The 23,928-nt window shown below is 42.1% G+C and overlaps 2 protein-coding genes and 1 long non-coding RNA gene across 12 annotated transcripts; 1 reads left to right on the top strand and 2 right to left on the bottom strand.

The window, feature by feature from the left end:
* Positions 1–10,423, bottom strand: LOC146394717 (uncharacterized). The gene is made up of 2 exons (XR_014834803.1): positions 3,676–10,423; positions 1–3,385 (listed from the first exon to the last, which is right to left on the bottom strand). It is a non-coding gene; the product is annotated as an uncharacterized LOC146394717 (long non-coding RNA).
* A 545-nt stretch (positions 10,424–10,968) lies between these two features.
* Positions 10,969–15,687, bottom strand: ARMCX3 (armadillo repeat containing X-linked 3). 4 transcript variants are annotated; one of them, XM_005657857.4, is made up of 5 exons: positions 15,404–15,687; positions 14,950–15,029; positions 14,604–14,664; positions 14,268–14,338; positions 10,969–13,999 (listed from the first exon to the last, which is right to left on the bottom strand). In XM_005657857.4, the coding sequence occupies exon 5, from the start codon at positions 13,840–13,842 to the stop codon at positions 12,703–12,705; it is 1,140 nt and encodes a 379-aa protein (XP_005657914.1). In that variant the 5' UTR covers positions 13,843–13,999; positions 14,268–14,338; positions 14,604–14,664; positions 14,950–15,029; positions 15,404–15,687; the 3' UTR covers positions 10,969–12,702. The 4 variants fall into 4 exon arrangements, with proteins under 4 accessions (XP_005657914.1, XP_003135299.1, XP_003135301.1 ...); XM_003135251.5 differs by having other exon boundaries at positions 15,558–15,687; XM_003135253.5 differs by lacking the exon at positions 14,268–14,338.
* A 5,301-nt stretch (positions 15,688–20,988) lies between these two features.
* LOC100520992 (protein ARMCX6) lies at positions 20,989–23,928 on the top strand. Of its 7 annotated transcripts, none has more exons than XR_001304945.3 (4): positions 20,989–21,103; positions 21,421–21,498; positions 21,875–21,952; positions 22,082–22,251. XR_001304945.3 is itself a non-coding variant. In XM_005657855.4 (4 exons), the coding sequence occupies exon 4, from the start codon at positions 22,403–22,405 to the stop codon at positions 23,309–23,311; it is 909 nt and encodes a 302-aa protein (XP_005657912.1). In that variant the 5' UTR covers positions 20,989–21,103; positions 21,421–21,498; positions 21,875–21,952; positions 22,258–22,402; the 3' UTR covers positions 23,312–23,928. The 7 variants fall into 7 exon arrangements, 5 of the variants coding, with proteins under 5 accessions (XP_005657912.1, XP_013846416.1, XP_005657911.1 ...); XR_014834802.1 differs by having other exon boundaries at positions 21,832–21,952; XM_005657855.4 differs by lacking the exon at positions 22,082–22,251 and adding an exon at positions 22,258–23,928.

Here is a 23,928-nt window from a genome sequence, read left to right as displayed (position 1 = left end):
TTCATTTATCCATTTAATGTCTTTATTGAGTACCTATACAAGGTGCTAAGAATACAATGGTGAGAAAAACAGATGAAGTCTTTGCATTTATGAAACTCACAGACTAGTAGGGGATATACATTAATCAAATAATCACACAAGTGCATGTAAAATTAAAATTTCATGTAAGTGCTAAGAAATAACAGGACACAGATATATAGGAGTATATAGCAGAAGATCAAGACATTCTGAGGGGGCAAAAAGGGGACATAAAAAAATTCCTCAAGGAAGTGAAATTTGGGCTAAAATAAGGAAAAGTGTAGTTAACTAGGCAAAGACTATATAAATGTCTGTACCCTTACTGTTACAGAATACCTTTCTAATTCACTGTGGTGTATCCTTCTAGCTGGTTTACTATCCGCATAGAAATAGGTATGTGTGTATATATGTATGTATTTAAGTGTAATTGGAATAAATCTCAATCCACAAACGCAAGTGTGTAAGGCATCCAACTTTTATTTTCCACAGCAATTCTCATAATTTCCATTTTTGTCTTCTCATTCCATGGAGTGACTGAAACATTACCAGTTCAAAATCTACTGTTTTTTCCATGGTGTGTCTAAGTTCAAGGATGCTTATACAGTGCCTTAGAGTTGTTGCAAGGAAGGAGTCCACGTGGTTCTAGAACTGTTCTACACAAATCCCCATTTTCATTCCCTCCCTGAGGCCCCTTCAGACATGATGGCTCTCTATTTGCTTCTGTGTCTTCCTTGAATAATCAAGACTTTCTCTGCTATTCCTCTCCATTGCCATGGTGAGATATAGAAAGCTTGGTAAGACCCTATTTTATCTAACTGGAAGAAATATAAATCAGCCGTCCCCCGCCCAGATGTCTTTTAAAAAATATAAGTCACCTACACAACCCAACAAACATATCTGAGGAATCTCCAAGTCAATGGCAGACTGAACTGACTTGGAACTGACCCCTTCTACTTAAAAATCACTTAAAACTCACAGAAATGATAAAATATGCAACCCCTCTAAAAGTAGTGGTATAGTCAAGCTCATAATCATGAAATGGAAATCCCCGAGAAACAAAGAAAGAACGAACAATAGTAAGCAGGAGATAAAGACAGATAGATGGATATTGGCTTTAAGGACTGAGTAATAGGGTTTTAATCCCACATGGCAACAGGAGGCAATGCCTCTAGGCAGTGGAAGACGGAAAGCTGGTACTGAGCTCCTGTCTAAATCCAGATCCCATAGAAGCACTACCACTACATAAAATGAGGACTAAACTTTTTCTTACAGCAAAGATATATAACAAGAAAGCTTGTCATTTACATGAGGTTATGAGTGGGTAAAAAGACCCCGGGAGCAATCAGAAGCCAGGTCTGCTCCACCCGTAAGTGTGGGGTTGAATTCAGAGTTCCTACATGTTAGAGAACCACAGGGACATAAACTAACATAAAAATTAATCTGCAACTGGTTCAACTTGTATGGCCCTAGCAGAGGTAATCTCAAAAGCAAAGAGATAATTAAGATACTCAAAAATAGATCTCAAGGAAAATCCTCCAGAATGCAGCACACACACAAAAAGGTACAAAATATGAATGGAAGAAGTCCTAATAAATAAAGACTAAAGAGAAAAAGTAAAAGGGAATATTTGAATAGATTATGGCACAGAATTTTCAACTGAAGCAAGACATTAATCCTCACATTAAACATATTGACTTTTGAGTAGATAGAATACAAATAAAACCATAACTAGACACATCTTAGTATAGAGCATCAAATATACCTAGCATGATACTCTCATGTGTTTGGGCTTTGGGAAATCACAAAGTCCTTTCATAAACCTTTCCTGAAGAAAAGAATAGGGGAAAAAGAAAAGTGAGAAATATTGTGGGAGAAAAAAAAAAGAATATAAGTTTATATCTAAAACATAGTATTCTATCATATATGCATTATATAAATATGTATATATTTGTCATCTCCAGTGCAATATTAAACCTCTATTTTAAGAATAAATAGGAAACCATCTTCAAGGAAAGTAGGAAATTGCACTCTTTCCAGGATTCCAATTAGAGAGTAAATGGAAATATTCAATAGTTTTTGGTGTCCATCATCCCAATCCTTAGTAAATTATTGTATATATATTTTTTTCATTCTGACAATTCAGAGGTTTCCTTCAGAGACATAAGTAGGATAAGCCCACTGAGAAATGGTATCAGCTGTTAGTTAAGCCACAGTCTCTACACAGCTTATTTGTTTGCACTCTGTTTTCTCTTGGGCACTAAATTCTGAGCACAGCTCTTTTAAGCTGCAACTAAAGTAATCAACATACAACACAATACAATACAATAATGGTAGCTGCAATACTGTGTTATGAAATACTTATCTGGAAGAAGTAGGGGAGACAAAGTGAGAAAACAAATGAATTATGGGTAGCAGTCTAAAGAATCTTTCTGAGAAATCTTTAATCTACCACTTAGGTAAGCATCACTAGGTATGTCTAAGAAACAACGTTTGAAGAAAACGCACATGTAGTGAAGAATAAATGCAGAATCATAAAATTTATTTCAATCAAATCCAAGTCCTACCTCCAAGGGATATCTCCCAGAAGACCTTCCTTGGAGTTTTCTATTCTCGAAATTTCTCCAGTCCCTTGTATTGTTTACATAGATGACTATTCATATTCACTGTATGTGCACTTCAAAACTTATCGCCCATTGAAATAGATCTGTTTAAGGAGTCAGATATAATCTTCAGCAAAATAAGTAATAACAGCACTGAAAGGAATACAATTAAAGCAGAAAAATAATTTCTGGGATTGGAAAACATGATTTCCAAGCTTAAAAACTCAGATTAAATAGGAAAGGAAATACAATCTAAAAAGGAGAGAATTTATAGTCACATCTTAACAAAATAAAATTATAAATAAATAATAAAAGATCATCATTAAATGTAACTGCCTGATAATATAGCACTGTTCTCCAAAATAACCCCTGGATCAAAGAGGAAATTAAAAATAAAACTGCAAGCTATAAGGAAAGCAAAGAAAAGAAGAATATATCACATCAAAGTTTATGGCGCATGACTAAAGGTATACTTAGAGAAAATAAATAGTCTTAATTACCATTATTATCCAAGAAGACCGTAAATAAAAGAAATAATCCCTCTTCTTCAAAAACTAGAAAAGTACAACAGAACAAATCCAAAGATAGAAGAAATTAGCAAAGTTAAAAATAATGACCAGAAAAAGGCATTGTAGAATTCATAAATAAAAGGCTAGTTCTTTGAAAAGACCAGTAAAATAAACATACTCTTCATGAGTACAACTATGTAATAACAGAAGAAAAACAAAAGTGTATATATATTTATGAAGGGAACCAGGATCAAATGGCTTTGCAGGAGTTCCCGTCGTGGCGCAGTGGTTAACGAATCCGACTAGGAACCATGAGGTTGCGGGTTCGGTCCCGGCGCTTGCTCAGTGGGTTAACGATCCAGCGTTGCCGTGAGCTGTGGCGTAGGTTGCAGACTCGGCTCGGATCTCGCGTTGCTGTGGCTCTGGCGTAGGCCGGTGGCTACAGCTCCGATTAGACCCCTAGCCTGGGAACCTCCATATGCTGCGGGAGCAGCCCAAAGAAATAGCAAAAAGGCAAAAAAAAAAAAAAAAAAAAAAAAAAAAATGGCTTTGCAATTCAGTTCTACCTAACTTTTAAAAAAATGATATCAATATTATTTAAATTTTACCAGAAAAGAGAAAAAAATTGAAAGTTCACTAATGAATTTTACAAAGCTAGCAAACCTGACTAAAGTTAGTACATAAAAGATGACTATAAACAAATACTAATAATAAATGTAAAAATCAAAATATTGACAAACCATAAAACTTATAAACAAATAGAACCCAGAAGTTTTGTACAGTATACACTGTATATTATGACCTAGTAGAGATTGATCCACAAAAGCAAAAATGGCCAAAATCAAGAATTCTTTTCTTTTTTTAATGGCTGCACCTGCAGTATATGGAGTTCCCAGGCCAGGGATTGAATCTGAGCCACAGCTGTGGCAATGCCAGGTCCTTTAACACACTGTACCCCTGGGAGATCAAACCCGCAACTTAGCAGTGACCTGAGCCACTGCAGTCAGATTCTTTTTTTATTGTTATTTCCCGAATACAATTTTTTTTTTCTACTGTACAGCATGGTGATCCAGTTACACATACATGTATACATTCCTTTTTTCTCCCACTATCATGAAGACTCTTAACCTACTTTGCCATAGCGGGTACTCCAAGAATTCTGTCATATAATTCATTTCATAAAAAATTAGAGGGGGAGTTCCCATCGTGGCGCAGTGGTTAACGAATCCGACTAGGAACCATGAGGTTGCGGGTCCGGTCCCTGCCCTTGCTCAGTGGGTTAACGATCCGGCGTTGCCGTGAGCTGTGGTGTAGGTTGCAGACGCGGCTCGGATCCCGCGTTGCTGTGGCTCTGGCGTAGGCCGGTGGCTACAGCTCCGATTCGACCCCTAGCCTGGGAACCTCCATATGCCGCTGGAGCGGCCCTATTTGCAAAAAGACAAAAAAAAAATTAGAGGGAAAAATAAATTTCTATCAATATATACTGAAAAGCCATTAGAAAAAAATTAGCAGTTACTCCTAATGGGTATCAACAAGAATAGAAGGTAATAACAAATATTGAAAATGCTTTTTACCAGAGTTCCTGTCATGGTGCAGTGGAAATGAATCTAACTAGGAACCATAAGGTTGTAAGTTCAATCCCTGGCCTTGCTCAGTAGGTTAAGGATCTTGTGTTGCCGTGAGCTGTGATGTGGGTCGCAGACGCAGCTCGGATCTGGCATTGCTGTGGCTGTGGTGTAGGCCAGCGGCTGTAGCTCTGATTGGACCCCTAGGCTGGGAACCTCCATATGCCTCGGGTGCAGCCCTAAAAAGAAAAAAAAAAAAAGTGCTTTTTATCAACAACCACAATCTCCACTTTTTTTTTTTTTTTTTTTTTGTCTTTTCTAGGGCTGCTCCTGCGGCACATGGAGGTTCCCAGGCTAGGGGTCTAATCAGAGCCACAGCCACCGGCCTACACCACAGCCACAGCAACGTGGGATCCAAGCCACGTCTACAACCTACACCACAACTCACGGCAACACCAGATCCTTAACCCACTGAACGAGGCCAGGGATCAAATCTGCAACCTCCTAGTCGGTTCCTAGTCGGATTCGTTAACCACTGAGCCATGACGGGAACTCCTCCATTTTTTATTCAATAGTATTTTTGGTGATTAAAGTTACTGCAATAAAATAACATAATTAGTGTAAAATTGGGAAGAGTTAAAATTATTTTCTATTTACAATTTATATGATTGTATTTGTCTAAAACACAAAGGACTATTTAAAAATCACAGTCAATAAGCAAAATAGGAAAGGAGGTGAGGCAAAGATAAACACAAAAAATCAATAGCCTTCCTCTATTTTAACAAGTTTTTAGGAAGTATTGAACTGTAGAGACCATCTGCTAACATTATTTTCTTGTTTCTTTTGCTTAAAAAAACACACATTAGTGAAAGTAATCTCTATCAAACTCAGCCACAGAATGTTTTCAATTGCTACTTCAACCAAATGTATCACTGATTTTATTTCAGACTTCTCATTATATTATTTTCTCTATTTGTACCCATGTCTTTTATAAATTTTAATCTGCATCTTTCCCAGTTTTTTGATAACAATATTACTTTATCTTATGTGTCCACCAAAATGTCTTAATTCATAGTGCTCAAGCCCTATAGATCTTAAAGTTCATTCCATGTTTCAAAAAGATCAGTTTCTTATTCTTTGGTTCTAAGGCACAATATGTAATAACTCTTCTGCTTAGAAGACTGAATTAACTAGCAGATTTTCAAATTCTGATATATGCCAATTAGCTCATTCATTGTCATGTGTCCCAGGACAACATGAAGCAACACTGAGACTGCTTGGTGTGAAGTGTTGTCACGGTCGTGTAAGTCACTTGCTAGACTACATTTTACAAACTGTGGCATTTTCACAGCCCATAGTGTACTGTTTTTATCCCTTTGATGTTTTAAATTTCTTCATAATAGACCCATAAATAATGAATTACTAGCATCACAATCTAATACTATTCATTCCATCTTTAATAAAACAGGGTTTGTGATACAGGATTTCACCAACAGTCCTCAGTGCATCATACCTCAAAGATAGCAAAAAGAGCAATAATGTTTCCACTTATAGAAAAGAATAGCATTTAGTAAGTAACCTATGACTAATAATGTATAAAAACTTCTGCCAAAAAGTGGAGAAAAGGATGGCGTATTCAATGTCTGGGACTGGGAAAAAGAAGTAAAATTACATCTCAATTTCATACCACACACCAAATTATATACAAGAAGGATTAAACACACACACACACACACACACACACACACACAGCTATTTTTAAAAGTTTGAGGAAAATATTTAAAATTACTTCAAAATTTTGGTGTGGGGAAAGCTTGCCTTAGCATGACCCAAAACCTAGAAGCCATAAAGGGAAATGTTGAATGATATGACTACTTAAATACATAAACCATCTTCAGAAAAAGACACCAATGAACAATGTTAAATGTGGTAGGAAATGTATGGAAATATACACATGATGTATTTAAGTGAAATAAAAGTTGAAGAACAGAATATATGAACTGTGAGCTTATTTTCTCATAAAAATATGAATATGTGTATCATTTATGTTTAAATATGCATAGTATGTGTTAATAGTAAATAACTATAAAAATGGTGAGAAGACGGCAGTTTTATGTTTTAATTTATATTTCTTCTGTTTTAGTTGTTAAGAGGTATGAAGAATTTCTATAGTTTAAGAAAATACAATAAAGAAGATTAAAATAGAATTCATTATGAAAAATAACCTCTCTGAATGCTGTTAACTCCCAAATCTGTCTGAGTGGTACTCAAATGCCCAGCTAGATGCATAATCCTGTCCACCAATGTAGGGGCTATAATATGGCCTTCTTCCCCAGATTTTTCTTCTTTCTATGTTAAAAGAAATACATCTAGGACCTTTATCGATAGTTTAAAAATAGCTGAAAAACAGCAGTTCCCGTCGCAGCACAGTGGAAACGAATCTGACTAGGAACCATGAGGTTGTGGCTTCTATCCCTGGCCTCGCTCAGTGGGTTAAGGATCTGGTGTTGCCATGAGCTGTGGTGTAGGTCGAAGTCACAGCTTGATTCTGGCATTGCTGTGGCTGTGGTGTAGGCCAGCAGCTGTAGCTCTGATTAGACCCCTAGCCTGGGAACCTCCATATGCTGTGGGCACAGCCCTAAAAAGACAAAAAGACAAAAAAAAATATAGCTGAAAAACAATCCCAGGGTGTTACTAATAACTTAATATTTCCCCAGTAATAGCTATTTCCACCTAAACAAGTGTGATTATATATATGTGGCATATATTTAGAGACATTCACAAGTTATGACAATCATAACATAAATGTGTAAACTTTCTATCAGAAGAAAATCAACCAGATCAACCAGAATTTATTGAATTTTCATAAATGGTGCAATTTAATACTTCCAACTTTTGGCTATAGACTGCATAGGCCAGTGTTAACAAGAGGTGATGATTGATGATGATAAATAATAAGTGATTATAACGAATCATTCCCCAAGTCAATTTGCATGAGTTTAAGATTTATAAAATACTTTAAATATTGTTTGTTTTATTTCATCTTGCCTAGATTCCACCTTTTCTAATGTCAAAAAGAAAATCCATTTAACTCATTTTCTATGATGGAAGAAGGTAAAAATTAAGTTTTCTTTTATTGATCCATTCTATTGTGTCAATGTGTTCATTATAACATTGAAAGAAAGCCACAAAAATTAGCAAGATTATTTTTAAACCACATTTAAGTGAACAGAAGATTGAAATAGAAATGGGGGGGAGAACTAAAGAGGTGACAATTTCTTTTGCTGGGTTTTCAAAAAATCAATAACAAGTTATGATTACCCATCCAAAAAAATCCAAAAAAAGGAGATACTAACCAGCATCTAGGAGCAAATACATTGCAAATACTACAGTTTTCTTCTGCTGTAAAAGTAAAATTTCTCAAACTCTGTATGAGAGCTAACTGACAACATCCTAACAATCATAGAACAACCATCAACTGATGATCCACCTCTGGCAAAGAGCATCTAGGCAGACAAAATAGGTAATTGTGTTCTGGGAGAAACATGCTCTAGCTCTTGAATACAAGTGTTTGATTTCAACTACAAGTCAATCCTCTTAGCAGACACAGATGCATCAGGTTCTCCTACTTTGACAGTACTAAAATCTAGCTAAGTCAACTTGCCCTGATTCCCTGAGCGCTAAATAAACAACGTTCTGATAATAATTTGCTTTGTGAAGTACATTGATCTTAGGGACAGAATGTTCTGAGCAGTGAACACTAAGAACCTGGCCTATTCGGTAATTACATTTCTTATAAGAACATAGATTGTCGTTCTTTTTTTATTTTTAAAAAGAAATTCCACCCCATTTAATAACATGCTATGTCCATGTGCAAACTTAGAAATGCTCAATAAACAGAAGGCTCATTGGAGCCCAAACAAAAATGCTTGTATCACACTTACTCTTTCACTTTTTAAAATGTGAATGGTCAACAGGCGCAGAGTTGCCCTTAGCCCACTGTCAGTGGTGGATTGAATTCCATTGGCATGAACCTGTCAGAATAAAGTGACCCCTCCAATAAGGCTTCTCTCCTGCCCCTTCCCTGATCCCTTTTCTCAGGCCTATCCCCAAACCCAGCATTGCCCAAGCCCTTAACACAAGGCCCCAGAAAGACCCAACGGAGAGGGTCAAGCATGGAGATACACATCTCTGAAAGTAAACATGTGTTATCCTGCTTGATACCACACCTCAGAGCAGGGCACACCAGGAACCATTATGCGAGGCTTCTGCACCTCAGATGGCAGCATGATAGTTCTGGTTTAAAGGCAAGAAAAGAGCCATAGTTGGTAAACAGAGAAATCAGAAAAAAACCTTCAGCCTGGGATGTGATATAAAATGAACGTAAAAAGATAGCACTGAAAATAGTCATTATCATTCTCGGTAAAACCATTCCCAAGAGAATTTAGCAGAGAAATTAACCAAACAGAGGTACAAACACAAAATTTGCCTCAACCACATCAATTTGCTACACTTAGAATCTGTTTGAAACAAGGCAAGTGACATACAACTTTAAAAATAGAAAACCAGTTTCCTGAGCCTTGAAATAGCATGCTTTGGGTGATGATTTATAAGAGAACTAAACTCCATCTCTGTAAAGTCACCTCTGAACACATTTGACTGGGATAGGCCCACTTAAATTCCTAAAACCATTAGATGAGAGAAAAACCAAAATAGCAGGATATCCTCTGAGTTTCTGATTCCCTCAGTTTCCCAGAAGCTGCCATCCTCTCTAAAGAGAGGACATGCATGGCCTCCTCCCTGCCCCCAGGAGCTGCCATCATCACGGCCACAATCCTAGAACTATGCCCTTGTCAAGATGATGGAGAGGGGCAACCTCCGATGGGAAAGCATCGGGACATCCGCATGTGGCTGGGCTGGCCCTGTGGTCTGCCTGGACCAGGCGGTCACACATCTGTCTCACATAGCACTTCCCAACCCAAAGTCCAGGTGACTCGGTTCCAAATGATACCAGGTGTGGGACATCAAAACTACCTGCGGTGACCATAGGGCTGTGCCATGCTACGACTAGTGCCTTCTCAGTCTCTGTTCCACCAAGGTCCAAAAAATCCTAGCATCCTGCACGCCCAGGGTCACCAGATAACCAAAGCAACAATTATCATTCTATAGTAAATGCCCACTGGTGCGTGACCTGGTGTCATGGGGATCAAACAGTCACCCCCAAAAGACACAGACACACAAAGAGACTAGTGCCAATGGTCTTTCAGAAGGAGGAAGTAAAGATAGAGGTGTGAGGGAGGGAGAGGGAAGAAGAATGGGAAGGGAGAAAGGGATGAGAGTCAGGCCTGTGCCCCTGCCTCATCATGGCTTTTCACTACCTAAGTTAACCTCATTTTTCAGCCCATGAAGAAAAGTTTCTCAGCACCCCAAGTTCAACATGACTTGATCTTAACATTTTTTAGATGTTCAAGATAGAGATATGGGTCAGGAGACAAGTTTGGTTTAATTGTTTCTATTTTCTCAATTATCCCTAGTGAATAACTTTTAGGAGAAATAGAGAAAAATTTTAAATCAGGCTCTGAAGATTCAGGTCTGGAAAGGTATACACAGTTGCAATTCTATGATTCTCTCTCCACCTGTCTTAGTCCCTTACCTAGTTCTTTCTGCAGCCGTCCACTCTTATACTCTGTACCTTCTCTATGGGGATCACATCCACATCCATGCCCTCAATGATCACTCATCCTCTGGTAACCCCCAAATCTGTATCTGCAGCCTAGTCTTCTCTGAGTGCCAGATCAATAAATTCAAATGACAATATTCTGTCTCCATCTGGATGTGACATAGGTACCTCAAACTCAATTTATTTTAAATGGATTAGTCTTCCCCTCCCAAATCTTTTTTGCAAGAAAAATTTTAGTTCCCTTGACCTCATTCCACCCCTAAAACTGATGTTAAATGAATCCCCACATGTGCATAATTCAATAGGGTCACCATACCCAACAACTTTAAGGCAAGCAGTCCTTGGTCCTTTTGTCTACTATAGGCAACATTAGAGAAAGTATATGGAAGCCTGAGGCTAAAACAGAGATTTTACTCTTTCCTGGCCTCATGTATAAAGCAGGATAACATCCCCAAACTAACTAGGAATATGTTGTGAGAGCGGGTAAGATCATGTCTGATGAAACACTTTGAGTCCTTAGAAATAAGGAAACCCTATTTATTTGAGAAATTATTTTAACAGTTGCCTTGCAGGAATGACAGAACTCTACACCATAGTAACTTAATAAATGCTAACCTTTATTGTTGTTATTATTTATTAAATGATGCTGACACGTGGCAGAACGCCCCCAGCAAAACAAAGGTCAACCAAAAGAATGATCAGTCCTGAATTCTAGGGAATTAAGCGTACTCACTTTTCTTAATTAAATGCTACGTGCCAAAACATTCTAAGTATTCCGCATGTATTTCTTCATCTGTCCTCACAATGAGTGCCATCTTCAGTACTCACCTATTATTTCAAAGAGAAAACTTAAACCCATCTCCTGTTTAATTGTTTTTTCGGCTCAGTACATGCTCCAACCAATCACTGCTTCATTCCCAATGCTTTTCTTTTTTAAAAATTTTTGAAAAATAATTATTGGTTTTACATAAATAAGAATATGTAGATGAATAAAAAGTAAAAAGGTAAAAATCACTCTATCCTTTCACCCAAAGATAACCACTGTTACTCTGGATATCTGTAATTCCAGAGTTTTTAGTATCTACTTAAACATGTTTTATATTCTCAAAAAAAAATGGAATCATACTATAAATACTGCTATCTAACCTACCTTTCTCACTTAACAATTCATAATGAATATCTTTTCCTGGCAATATGAATTCTAATCAACATGTTTATCTTAGACCGTGTGAACATTCCTTAATTTATTAACCAATCCAGTGTGCTAGACATTTAGGTTGTTTCCAATTTTTACTCTTTCACACAGTTCTGAGAGTTACAGCCTTGTAATACAATCTTTGGCCAATGTTTCAATTATTTCCTTAGGACAAAGGGTTTACATATTTTAAGGCTTATGATATATATTGCCAAATGGCCCTTCACAAACCCTGTGCCACTGTAAGGTCCATTTTGAAAGGGTCCATTTTGCCACACCCTCATGGACATTGCACAATAGATGAAAGAGGGACTTTTATATGAATTACAATTATCCTTCCTAGTCAGAATTATTTAGTGGCTCTCAGTGTTCAGTGGGATAATATTGAAAGAGTTCACAAACTGGCTGCAGCTGGCTTCCCAAATCTGTTTACTTCCACACTAAGCAGACTAGTCTCCTCACTGTCATAGGAAGAGTTCCTACCTCCATACCTTTCTCACACCAGTCCCCCCCTCACTCCCATCACATGGAATGCCCTAACTACCCACCCCACTGAGAATTCATTTTCAATGACCACTTTTTCCAAAAATCTGTAACTGACTACTGTATCCCACAGAAGTCTTTGCTTCCTCTGTGCTCTGAGCTCACATATTTGACAATGAGTATCTATGTTCGAGTTATTCTGTTATCTTTTTGTTTGCATGTTTCTTATCTCTCCAACTAGATTATAAACTGAAAGACAAGGATGGTTTCTTTCCTTCTTTCTTTCTTTTTTTTTTCTCAGCATTAATGCACAACTTTATTGATGATACACAAATGAAGTCAATGCAAATGACAGGAAGGAGCTTATTTATGATGAATTAGTTCACTGTCACTTATGCAGAAGAAAGAGTAAAAATATTTCAATCTAGGCAGCAAGATAAAAAGCAACAAACGTGTTTTCAGAACAAGTAGTGATATTCACTCATCCAGCTTAGACCTGAAGACCAACTCAGATAAATATCAGTGTTGAGGATACAATATGATATTCATTACTCAAAATTGGCAGCTGAAAGAATTCCTTTACCATATAAACAAGGTGGAGAAAAGGAACAGTTTACAACGTGTGTTGCTTCTAAACTACAAAATCAAGAAGTTATTCCTGGCTCTTTGGGAACATATGCTCAGCCAGTTTGGCCATGAATTTTCCAACTTTTACTTTCACCAAAAAATCCTGATGACTTTCTATCCCCAGAATCTTATCAGCACACACTTGAAATTCTTTTAAAAAGAAAAAAAGTGAACCTTCGCTGAACTGATTCTGAGTAGGTTCATCTTCTTCCCATTTAAAATTGTCAATTATGTTCTCAAATATGACTAGAAGCTTAAGAATCACCTCTTTGTTCTCCTTCTTATTAAAGAGGGAGCCCAGCGAAGATGGTACTTGGGCCCTAAGCAGTTCTCTAGTCATGGCTGGATTTTCAGCCAAATTCAAAAGGAGTTTCAAAACCTGAAATTTGGTTTCTTCATTTCCCGCTGAAAATAAACGAAAAAAGTCTGAAATGGAATTAGCAAGCATGTGCTGATACTCATTAGTAACAGTCATGTTCGTAAGCAATCTTAGTCCCGCCAGCTGCACAGATGAGTTCAAGCGAGAAGTGATTGTGTCATCACACACTTGATTCATGTATATCTTAAGCCGGCGCTGATTTTCAGCATTCACACTCAAGTTATTTAGGACAATTAAAGCCTTTTCCTTAACTATGGGATCCCGAGTATTGAGAATCTTTGCCACAATTGGGAGACCACCCAGATCACGAATAATATCTCTGTTAAACGCATAAGCAGCGTTGTTACCCAGAGCAATTAAAGCTGCTTCAAGAATATAAGGCTTTTCAGACATCTCAACCAAGCAAAGAACTTTTTGTAGCTCCTGAGGGGACAAAACGGTATCATCTGAATTGGGGGAAGCCCTTTTCTGGACGGCCCTCCGTGCCCGGGTAGCCCTGGCCCTTGCTCTGGCCCTAGCTCTGGTCCCAGCCTCAGTCCCAATTCGGGCCCAAGGTGGATACCATACTATACCTTTGTTCTCACTGTTGTCATCATCATCGTCTGACCAGTCATTGTACCTGGCCCCAGGACAGTCCCCAACATCATCCACGTCCCCGGACCCGCCCTCAGCCATTTTCTCCTTGTTCTGTTTTCTTCCCCTGGTCAGTCTGTAAATGCAGTAACAGGCGCCAGCCCCAATCACCAGTCCCGCAGTCACCCAGCCTACTTTCCTGGCGTAGCCCATGCAATCGTCCCTGACAGTATCAGGGACCAAGGAACAGAGTAGTCACTCAGGCTGGGGGAGGATGGCTATAGGCCTGGCTGGGTGCAGGCCTGCAGAGGGTGATCGTCTTGTCTTCAGCCCCACTTCAAGGCCACAGTAGCTGACACTACAAGTGGACCTAGGGGTGGAGGAAGGAAATGGGGTTTGAGTTTCTCTTCTCTCTGTGTTATCCCATGCAGGGAGTTGCACAGAGGGACAAGTAAATGAGTTCTTGGTAGGAAATGTAGATTGTTAACAAACTGTGCCCTCTCACTTCACCCTCCTCCTACCCTCCCCAGTCCACACCCTCCCCAAGCCTAGATAAAGGCAACAGAGCCCACAGTCTCTGCTGGGGCCTCAGCCACCCCAAAATCGGTGTTCACAGGGAGTAGCACCCTTGCACTAACCTCCTCCAGACAAGCAGTTTGCCCCTTCTTCCCTCCCCTGGAGGTGTGCCACGCCCAACAACCCTTGTGATCTGCAGAGAGACCAGAGCCAGTGAGAACTAAAGGCTTAATGGATTGACTGTTCATTCGTTGCTTTCCTGATTCACCATCTAGGTTGTCATATTTTTTTTTTAGAAAACTTCTCTATGCCATCCAAAACATGCACATGCCTGCCCCTTCCCTAGCCTGAAATGGGAGGGATGTTAGGGAAATAAAGTAGGATTGGGTGAGCCTGTCCAACCACGGGCGATTTCCAACCCCTCCCCCATTCTAAGCAGCCCCCACGCCCACACCGACCTCTACTGATCCGAGGAAACTTCCTCCCTCGCTTCAACTGGTGCCACCTGCTACAGCAGACCTGCAGGATGACAGATCGAAAACATGGGGACTAAGTGCTGTTGAGAGAAGAGGATTATGAACAAACTATCTGATAGGTTTCCCTTCTGTCATTCTCCCCCACCCCCGCGACACACGGGCGCGCACACGCTCGCGCACACACACACACACACAACGCACGCCATTTCGACACAGTCCCCAGAGTGTAAGAAACACACTCAGACTCAGACCTAACCTAGATCATTGCCACCTCTGGTTTCTACCCACCCCCATCACCAGCCCTGTTAGGGTCCCCAGATGGTCTTACCCTCAAATCGACCTTCACCGATCGGGGTTAATTTCCTTCCTCTTCTGTAGCCTGCCGTAGTGCCGCAACCTACAGAAAGACTGGCAACCCGGGAGAGGCTCGGACCCACAAGACACAGAGCCATGGTCAGGAAAACACAGTCACAGAAAGACGGGAAACAGACGCTACCGAGTGCTTGGTGGACGGACCAGTCCCCAGAACAGAAAACTCTTTCCTAATTCGGAGGCCTGGTTGTCAAAGGTTTCCCACCCCCATTACCCTCTTGGGGGCTTCTGCTGACACATCACGTTGCACTCCCCCCTCGCTAAGTGCAGTTTTTCCCGGCCAGCACTGTCCTGAAGGACTGGGGGGCCAACACCCAGGCCACAGCTCCCTTTGCAGATTACGGCCTCGGTTCCCACCAGGTTCCCACCTCCGGATCTCTGGGCTCCTCCCCAAACATCCCCCTACTCACCATTTCGCAGCATCGAAATGGGCTGCGGGCGGGACAGATGTCTTGCAAAGCCGGCGGCGAGTGGGAGAGACAACAGAGGCGCCCCAAGACCCGCGACGGTCTGCGCCCTGCACCCTCGGCCACCCCCACCTTCTGGAATCTCCCTGGCACTGACCTGCAGGGATCCGGGACAATTTCCTTCTCCTCCTCCTTCCCTCTGCCACCGGCCCGCTCACCCTCAGGGCAGTGGGGAGCTGGTACTCAGACGGGGAACAACGACCAGAACAAGAAGGACTTCTGCACACGTCAGCTCTTGGTCACGTGAGAGCTACGTCATCCACCAACTCGGGTCCCCAATTTCCCCTCCCACCAGCAGTGCGGCAGAAGAGGGCCCGCCCCCCTCCATTCCCTCCCCCACACCAGGCCTTGTTACTCTTTCTTCGTTGCCAATCCCATCTCCTTATAGTTGTGTTTGCCTTCCCCCATTACCAGAAAGGGACAGCATCTCCCCCTGGGGTTACTGGCCACTTGTACTTTTTGAAAAACTGCCTCTTCCTTCCCTAGGCTCCTGGGACAGCAACCTCTCCTTCCACCTCCCCGCCTCCCAGCTATAAATGTCTACGGTTTCCTCTGAAATCCAGTCCCAGATCTGAAATGAAAAAGCCATCTGAAAAGGAGCCCTGGAGTGAGTGAGTGTGTGTGTGTGTTTTCCTTTCTTAATGCGTTTTTGTTCTTTCCCTTCTGCCCTTCTCCCACCCGCAGCCTGCATTCTTTTTATGAAAAAAAAAAATTGCTGTAAAGCTATTTTCATTTGCAGAAAAAAAAAGAGTGGGAGTTGGAGAGTGGTGTTGGGTGATGGCCTCCAAAATGTACCACACTTTCTCACTTGTGGGGAGTGTTACAGAAAGCCATCTTAATGTCTTTGGGGGCCTAGCACATAACATAATCCTGAATGAGCTAATCAGTATGTCTGAGAATACATACAGCAGACTAGGCCAGTCTTCAAAACGGGAGAGCTACAGACTTTTACTTGCATCAGTTAGCAAGGAAGAGGCATGGAGCTCTCAGAAGCAAGTGACACAGAAAATGTTGAGTGGAAATCGCACCAACATAGTGGATGTGTATCATACAGGCATGCACACCGACAGAGTGAGTGGCATACAAAGAACATTATAAAATACACTCAGGCATAAATAGAGAATATCATTTTAAAATGGAATAGATGTTAGTGGAACAGTGAGACTAAGACAAAATTGGCCAACCTCGGTATCTAGGAATTAGTGTGAAACCTTTTCAACGACCAGTTTAATGAATGATTCACCTGTCAGCAATGATCGAATTTTTTTATGAGTGGGCAAAATAATAAAATAATGTCAGAACATGAGGTCTACAGTGAAATATGCCCTAATAGTTCAGATATAAGGTTATTATCTGAGTATGAATTTTAAGATCCACAGACAACAGGGGCATAAATCAAGAAATTAGGAAGTTTGGGAACAGGCAAAACTCTAAGAAAGTTCAAGTTGATGTAACTTTTGGAAGACAGCACTTGACTATGACTGAATTTTATTTTTTCTTCGAGTTTTATTGAGAAATAATTGAGATACAGCACTGTATAAGTTTAAGGTGAACAGGGTATGACTGAAATTTAGTAAGCAGAAACCAGATCAACTATGATGCTGTGTTTAGAGAAAGATCATGTGCAGCGAGGGGGCTTATTCAAGCATAGGGATATATGAAAAGCAGAGTCAGAGGAAAGTGTTGATAGTTCCCACCCAAGCACTGTCTGGAGGAGAGCGAGTCTTGGCCAAGATGAATGGAAAAATTAGCTTTCTTTGGCAGAGCCATCCCCATGATGTGTAAGTGTACTTCAAGTTTCTTAGCTAAAAGCCACTTCTTAAAGTGCACCAATGCCCTTGCTCTGATTGCAGGCTCACCAAGCCACCTTCTGAGGTTGTGGTTTCCCAAGTAGTAGCTTGCCAACAGGGAGTGAATGGGCTGATAAAACTGACAGAAACCTCTAGTACCCTTGACGGTTGTATTTTTCAGGATAAATTCTTCAGTTGTCACTCCCTTGTGAGACTTAGTTTCCCTTGTGGCCTTCTTACAGGGAGAAAATGCAGAAATCCATGCACTGGGGCATTCAGATATAGATTTAGATATGTCTCTGTGAATGGGAGTCTTTCCTTGACAGAGGCATCCACTCTCAGCGTACAGACAAAATCAGGTATTGATCATGACGGGATGAGGACAAGGCTCTGAACTCTAGATGCAACCTTGTGGAATCCTATCAGGGAAGCCAAGTAGCTTTGGCTTACAAGACAGCCTAGTGCATCACCATTTCAGAACTGTACCTCTCTAGTGTTCAGTTAATGTAAAAATTACAACTGGAGTTCCCATTGTGGCGCAGTAGAAACGAATCCGACTAGGAATCATGAGGTTGTGGGTTCAATCCCTGGCCTTGCTCAGTGGGTTAAGGATCCAGCATTGCCGTGAGCTGTGGTGTGGGTTGAAGAAGCATCTTGGATCCTGCGTTGCTGTGGCTGTGGCGTAGGCCGGCAGCTGCAGCTCTGATTAGACCCCTAGCCTGGGAACCTCCATATGCTGCAGGTGTGAGCCTAAAAAACCAAAAAAAAAAGAAAGAAAGAAAAGAAAATTACGACTAAAGCATGCCGTGGCAGATAGGCCCCCCAGCACCTCAGTCCCAGATGAACAAAGCATCATATCCAAAGTAGTTGAAGGGCTCCTGCAAATCAACAATAATATCTGAAACAGTATACATTTCTCTCTGGGAAGAGAAAGGAATCGCCATTTACATTTTACATACCCTGTCATTTTCCCCAGCAAAAGGGTGGGCATTGTGACCCAAACAGACCAACTCCATACTCTCTTACTGAAATTTAAACCTCAAACGGAGATAGAAAACTGAAAATCAGTGGAATTATGGCATCCTGAAGAGCCCATCTATCAATTCCTCCCACTAGATGTCTCAAATCTGATGCTGATCTTCAACATTCCATCATTGTTTGCATTAACCAGATTTGGTTTCTGTTGCTTGTAATCAAAGAAAATTAACTAATACACAATCCAAAAATAAATAACATAATGCAAAAAGTAATATAGCTTTTTAAAATAACAATCTTCTGTATTTTTCTCACCCTCCATAACTCCATTAGGGTTACAACCTGCTGGTCCTTTCCATTTTCAGCTACTTTATAAATCATACATCACATGTGACCATATACTGGTTTAAGTCAAAAGTTTCCTTTGGGCGGTGGCTTCACTGTCTTTTGAAGGCTGGTCTGAAGAAGTGCTTAAAGATTTTCCATTTTTCGTGTTTGAAAGAGTATGTCAGGCAAACAGCATGCCCTTAAATTTTAAAAAATGGGGTGTATAATGGAGAGCAAAATAGACTTTAAATGCTAGTCCCCAGGTTCCTTGGTAGGAATTGTGGATCAAAATTTATAAAGTAAGAGAATTGAAAGGGTTATCATTCCCATGGGATTTGGAAGTTTCAAGAGGGAGTGGATCCAAACAGGAAAGGTCTGACAGCCTGGGAGGATGGTGGTCAGGGGTTATACACTGGAACAACTGAAAAATATACTTAAGGGGAGGGAGATATTGTTTACTAATGAAGAGAGGTAAGAGTGGAGCTTTTGTCCTTGAAGTCTGGCTAAAAGTTCTGAAAATGAGCCCTTATTGTAGAGCCAAATCTATGACACCAAAGCACCTTTGTTAAGTTTCTCATACTCCTTAGTTCTTTCTAATATATATATGTATTTTTTTTTCAAAATAAACAGAAGCCACTTATATAAATACTTGGCAGCCCAAAATTGAATGATGGACAGTTGAATCTGCGATTTCTGTTAATAAGCCTGCATAAATAGAATTCATTTGCCTCAGAGAGGTAAATAAAGGGTGATGAATAGAATGGTGTAAGGAGATGATGGTAAAACAAATGAGGTAGGGGGTTTAGAGAGATGGGGTATAACGTTGGTGTGTTTGGACTATAAAGTTTGAGGAAGATGGGAAAGTTGTGATGTGTTCTCGATTTCTGAATATTCACCAGCAAAGCACTCTCTCAAGCTTCCTGGCTCACCTCCTGAAAGGGCCTCCCTCACACAGGGGCCCCTCACCCAGGAAGCTTCCTGCTTGGGTGTCATATTTCAACGTTTCTAAGAAAGAGGCTGCCTGAAGGGTCTATATTTAGAGTATGACTCCCCAGCGGGGACAGCTGGATGTCTGGGGACTAACTTCTGCATACTTCGTCCCTGAGTTCTGGGATTATTCTGAGGGGCTTGGATTGGGTGGTGCAGCAGAATTATAACAGAATAAAGGGAATGAAAAGGCCTCTTTCTCCTGGCGACTGCTTGGGATCCTATACTGTGGTGTGTTTTGTTTTTGTTTTTGTTTTTTGGGGTTTTTTGGTGAGAGAAAAATGGCATGGATCTCAAGAGTTTCAAAGTGATTCAATCACCAACAGACCCTCGCCACTATTTCCACTGGAAAATGCTGACCACTAGCTTTTGCTGGGAGTGGGGTGGGGGCATACACTGCTTGAATGGCAGATGGTGGAGGTATTTCGCAGTGTCCTGATCCATGGGAGACAGGAAATTCTAATTTCTGGATGATTTATGGGTTATACCCTGAAACTTCCAAATAGATTTTAAAGACATTTGATGAAAAGCAAGCTAATCTATGATGTTTCTAATTTGTAAGGTTCATCTGAGTTGGGGTCTGCATAAATCTGTCTTTTGACGCCAGAATGAAAGCCATCCCATCTAGCAGTCTTCTCTGATGATCTCTATCATGTGAGAGGTCAGCCAGGAAGAAGAAATGAATAGTAGTTCACCTATCTAAACTGGTCACAATTAAAACACTGACCACTTCCCTGTAGGTTTTTTTCATCTGTCAATTTATAAATCACATGGAAAACATACTGGCTTTGTAAGGACATGTTTTTAAAGTTTAATATGCTGTTTGAAAGCTGATGTTTCCTGCTCAGTCAGAAGAAAATATTTTCAATGTGGTCCAAATTAGCTTAAATCGATGAGGCCTCCCTATTAACTAAGAAATCTTGTGTTATATATGTATGTATGCTTACCTATAAATGTTTTATATGTATGTGTGTGTGTATATATATTTGTATTTTCTGATTGCAAAATAGTGTTGCTTGAGCCAATAAAAAAGGAGGAACAAAATAGAACATAAACACGTTAAAAATATTAACAAAAATCTCACCCCTACTTCAGCTTTTTTTCCTGCCCCTCTGCCTAATTTTGGTGCAGAGACTGATGTGGGAAGTGGTAGAAATTAAGGAATGGGGGACAGGAGTTTCAGAGCCAAGGAAAGGATAAGAGATTTCCCCCAAAAAAGAAGTATAAGTGAATGATAGGCCCAAGAAAAAATGCTGCCCCTTCTTGCAATTGGAGTAAAGCGAATTCGGACACCAGAGAGCCACGACCACTTCTGGTTTTTGGTATTGTTACAAAAGAAGAGTGACAGGGCCCAGTGCGATGGGGGGAGGTACGGGGCAGGCTGGCGCCTGCAGCACTGCTTGTGGGAGGGGAAATTGGGGGCCAGAGCTCACTGGTGACGCGGGCGTCACGTGACCAAGAGCTGCCTAGAGCAGAAGTATTGCTAGTCGCCTCCGTCTGGGTACCAGCCCCCTATTACTCTGCAGGCGTGAAGGAAGAAGGAAAGTAGCTTGGGACCGTGCAGGTCGGTATGAGCGTGGGCTCTGCTTGGAGGGAGATGGGAATGGAAGAGGGCCAAAAGCGTCACGGATCCAGGTTCGGGCCAATGGGGGCTGGGTCCCCTTCTCGCCTACTTTCTAAATACCGCCGCCCCCTTCCTCGTGCCCATCTTAGTAGAGGGAACTGGCAGACTTAGGGTGGCGGGTGAGGGGAGTGAATGGCTGATACAGAGGAGCCCCCCCCCCCCAGGGAAAGAAAGGTTCCACAGTCAGGGCACTCGTGTCCAGAGCGCTGCTCCGTCCACCAAGCACTCGGTCCCCTCGGTCCCCCGTCTGTCTGCAGGTTTGTAGATCTGTTGGCCTGTAGGTCGCCCAGAAAAGTCTCGGCGAAGGAAGGAGCAAAGTGCCTTGGGACTTGCAGGTCGTGTGAAGTGGGGGATGAGCGCTGGCTCCTGGGTTGGGGTGGGGGTAGGGGGGATGGCGGGGTGGGGGAGGAGCTGAGACCTGTGCGGGCCGGGTCGAGTCGCCCTCTCCCGGCCCCTTCTTTCTCCACACCCACTCCCATTTCTGTGCAGGGAAAGGGGTGTGGCGGCCTTTGCTGGGGAAATGGCGGATGGCGGGGGGGGGGGGGAGAAGCCCGCGTTAGCAAAGTCGGGAGGGTGTGAGAAATGTTTTAAAGTCAAAGGCTAGAAATTCAGAAAAAGCAGGTATTGGGACCTGGTTCTTAGTGCTGATGCATCCACTACACTTGCAGTACTTTAAAGCTGGCTATGTCTATCCATGTGTCCTTCTGCCAGACTGTCCATCAGTCACTGGAAGGAGCACTAACCACAGAAGACAGAGAAGAAGAAGGAATTTACCTGGCTTTGGTAGAGGTTGGTGGAAGAAACTGCCTATGAGTCTTTGGGGGTGGTGGTGTGGCAGAGGAGGAGACAACCTTAGGGTTTAGCCTCTCCTGTCACCCTCCTGGCTGTCACAGCCCCACCTTCCACACTTGTCTGTAGGCCCTGGAAGAGAAATGGTGGGTCCTGAGGGAAGACAGAGGATGACAGAAAAGAACAAAGAAATAGTTGCTGAATAATCCACCTCTCTCAACCAGAACTCAAACTCCACTCTTTCTGTCTGGTGAGGAACAAATTCAGGCAGATGCCAAAGCCCTAATATTATTTTTCACCCCTAGATTCATCACAAGAGAGCTACAGGAGCCTGGGATAGGCTGAAGACATCTCCCCTCCACCACTACTCATTCTGGCCTTAAGTACTCTCTTCATTCAGGTGGAACAAGGCCTTCTCCTGTCCTGCCCCCAGCCAGGGGGGACCTAAGCATGGGCCGGGCTCGGGAAGTGGGTTGGATGGCAGCAGGACTGATGATTGGGGCTGGTGCTTGCTACTGCGTTTACAAACTAACCATAGGAAGAGATGACAGTGAGAAATTGGACGAGGAAGAAGAGGAATGGGATGATGAGCAGGAGCTGGATGAGAAGGAGCCCGAGATTTGGTTTGATTTCACAACTATGGCTTGGCCCTGGAGTGAGGATGGAGATTGGACTGAACCTGGGGCCCCTGGTGGCACGGAGGACAGGCCCTCAGGTGGGGGCAAGGCCAACCGAACACACCCAATAAAGCAGCGCCCATTCCCCTATGAACATAAAAATACTTGGAGTACTCAAAGCTTTAAAAATTTCAGTTGTGTTCTTGGCCTCTCCGAGTGCCCTTTCATTCAGGGAGAAATGTTCTTGGGTCAGCCCAAGAATGCTGGTTTTCCATTTAGCTGGGATCTCAGTAGTCAACTGGCCAGCCTCTCCCTTGCTGGAAACATAATCCCTATTCCTGACTCTGCCATTGAGGAGGGGAAGGCTCTCTGGGCCGCAGATAACCTTTGGAACGCCAGTGTTGAAAATCAGGGCCAGATGAAGATGTACATCCATGAAGTGTGTCGGGAGACTGTGTCACTCTGCTGCAACTCATTCCTGCAGCAGGCCGGATTCCATGTGTTAGTAAGCATGGCAGTTATTAATAACATGCTGGCCAAGTCCATTTCAGACTCGAAGTTTCCTTTGCTATCTGGGGGAAGTGAATGTGCTGAGGGGCAGGTTTTGAAACCCTTGATGGGTTTGTCTGAAAAGCCAGTCTTGGTGGGGGAGTGGCTGGGTTCCCAAATGCTGCCCTCTTTCCTGTCCCTCTCGATCAGGAACACGCACAGACAGCTTCTCCCGGACACCCTGGCCTCCTAAGTGACCCTCTCCACCAGGATGGGACTGATCCACCCCAAACCAAAATCCGATCGGTGATCGCGCACTTGTGTTCTCATTCAGAGACTCTGCAGTGGGTGCTGTTAAAGATCCAGCCTTAGCCGATCACCACATGTCTGGGTGAAAGTCACACTTGCCGAATCCAGGACCACACTCTTGTTGGCCAGGCAGGGTTCCCACAGAGCTTGCAGGAAGCTCTTGGTCGTGCAGTCCACAGGCAGTGTGCGTTGTAAATTGCTCCCTTACAGCCTTCTTCCTGGGGGAAAGGGCTCATTTCAGCTGCCAGCCGTGGTTAAAGAACAGGGTACTCTAGCCTCACAAGGGATGGCTTGCCTGTGCTGGTCTCCCCGTCTAAGCCGGACCGGACCGAGTGATGGAGGCCAGACGTCTATGGGAGCTTGTGCTGAAAATGCATTGGTTGCTGCTGCTTAGGGTGAATTCTTGTTCATTTACTCTCTTCTTCCCGAGCCCATGGGTGGTAAACTCTGCTCACCCAGAACATTCCCCTCCCCTTGTACGTGCCCTACTGACTGAACCTCACCCACCAAGTCTGCGTTGGTATGTATCATCAATAAACGTGTGTGCTTTGATGGGCAAAA

This window comes from Sus scrofa, chromosome X (genome assembly GCF_054392235.1).
Source record: "Sus scrofa isolate SSC_HxYL_T2T_F1_AM1 chromosome X, Sscrofa_HxYL_maternal_Yorkshire_Landrace_v2.0, whole genome shotgun sequence".
Taxonomy (NCBI): domain Eukaryota; kingdom Metazoa; phylum Chordata; class Mammalia; order Artiodactyla; family Suidae; genus Sus; species Sus scrofa.
Note: the sequence above shows the minus strand (reverse complement) of the source record. Positions and strands in the feature narration are given on the sequence as shown.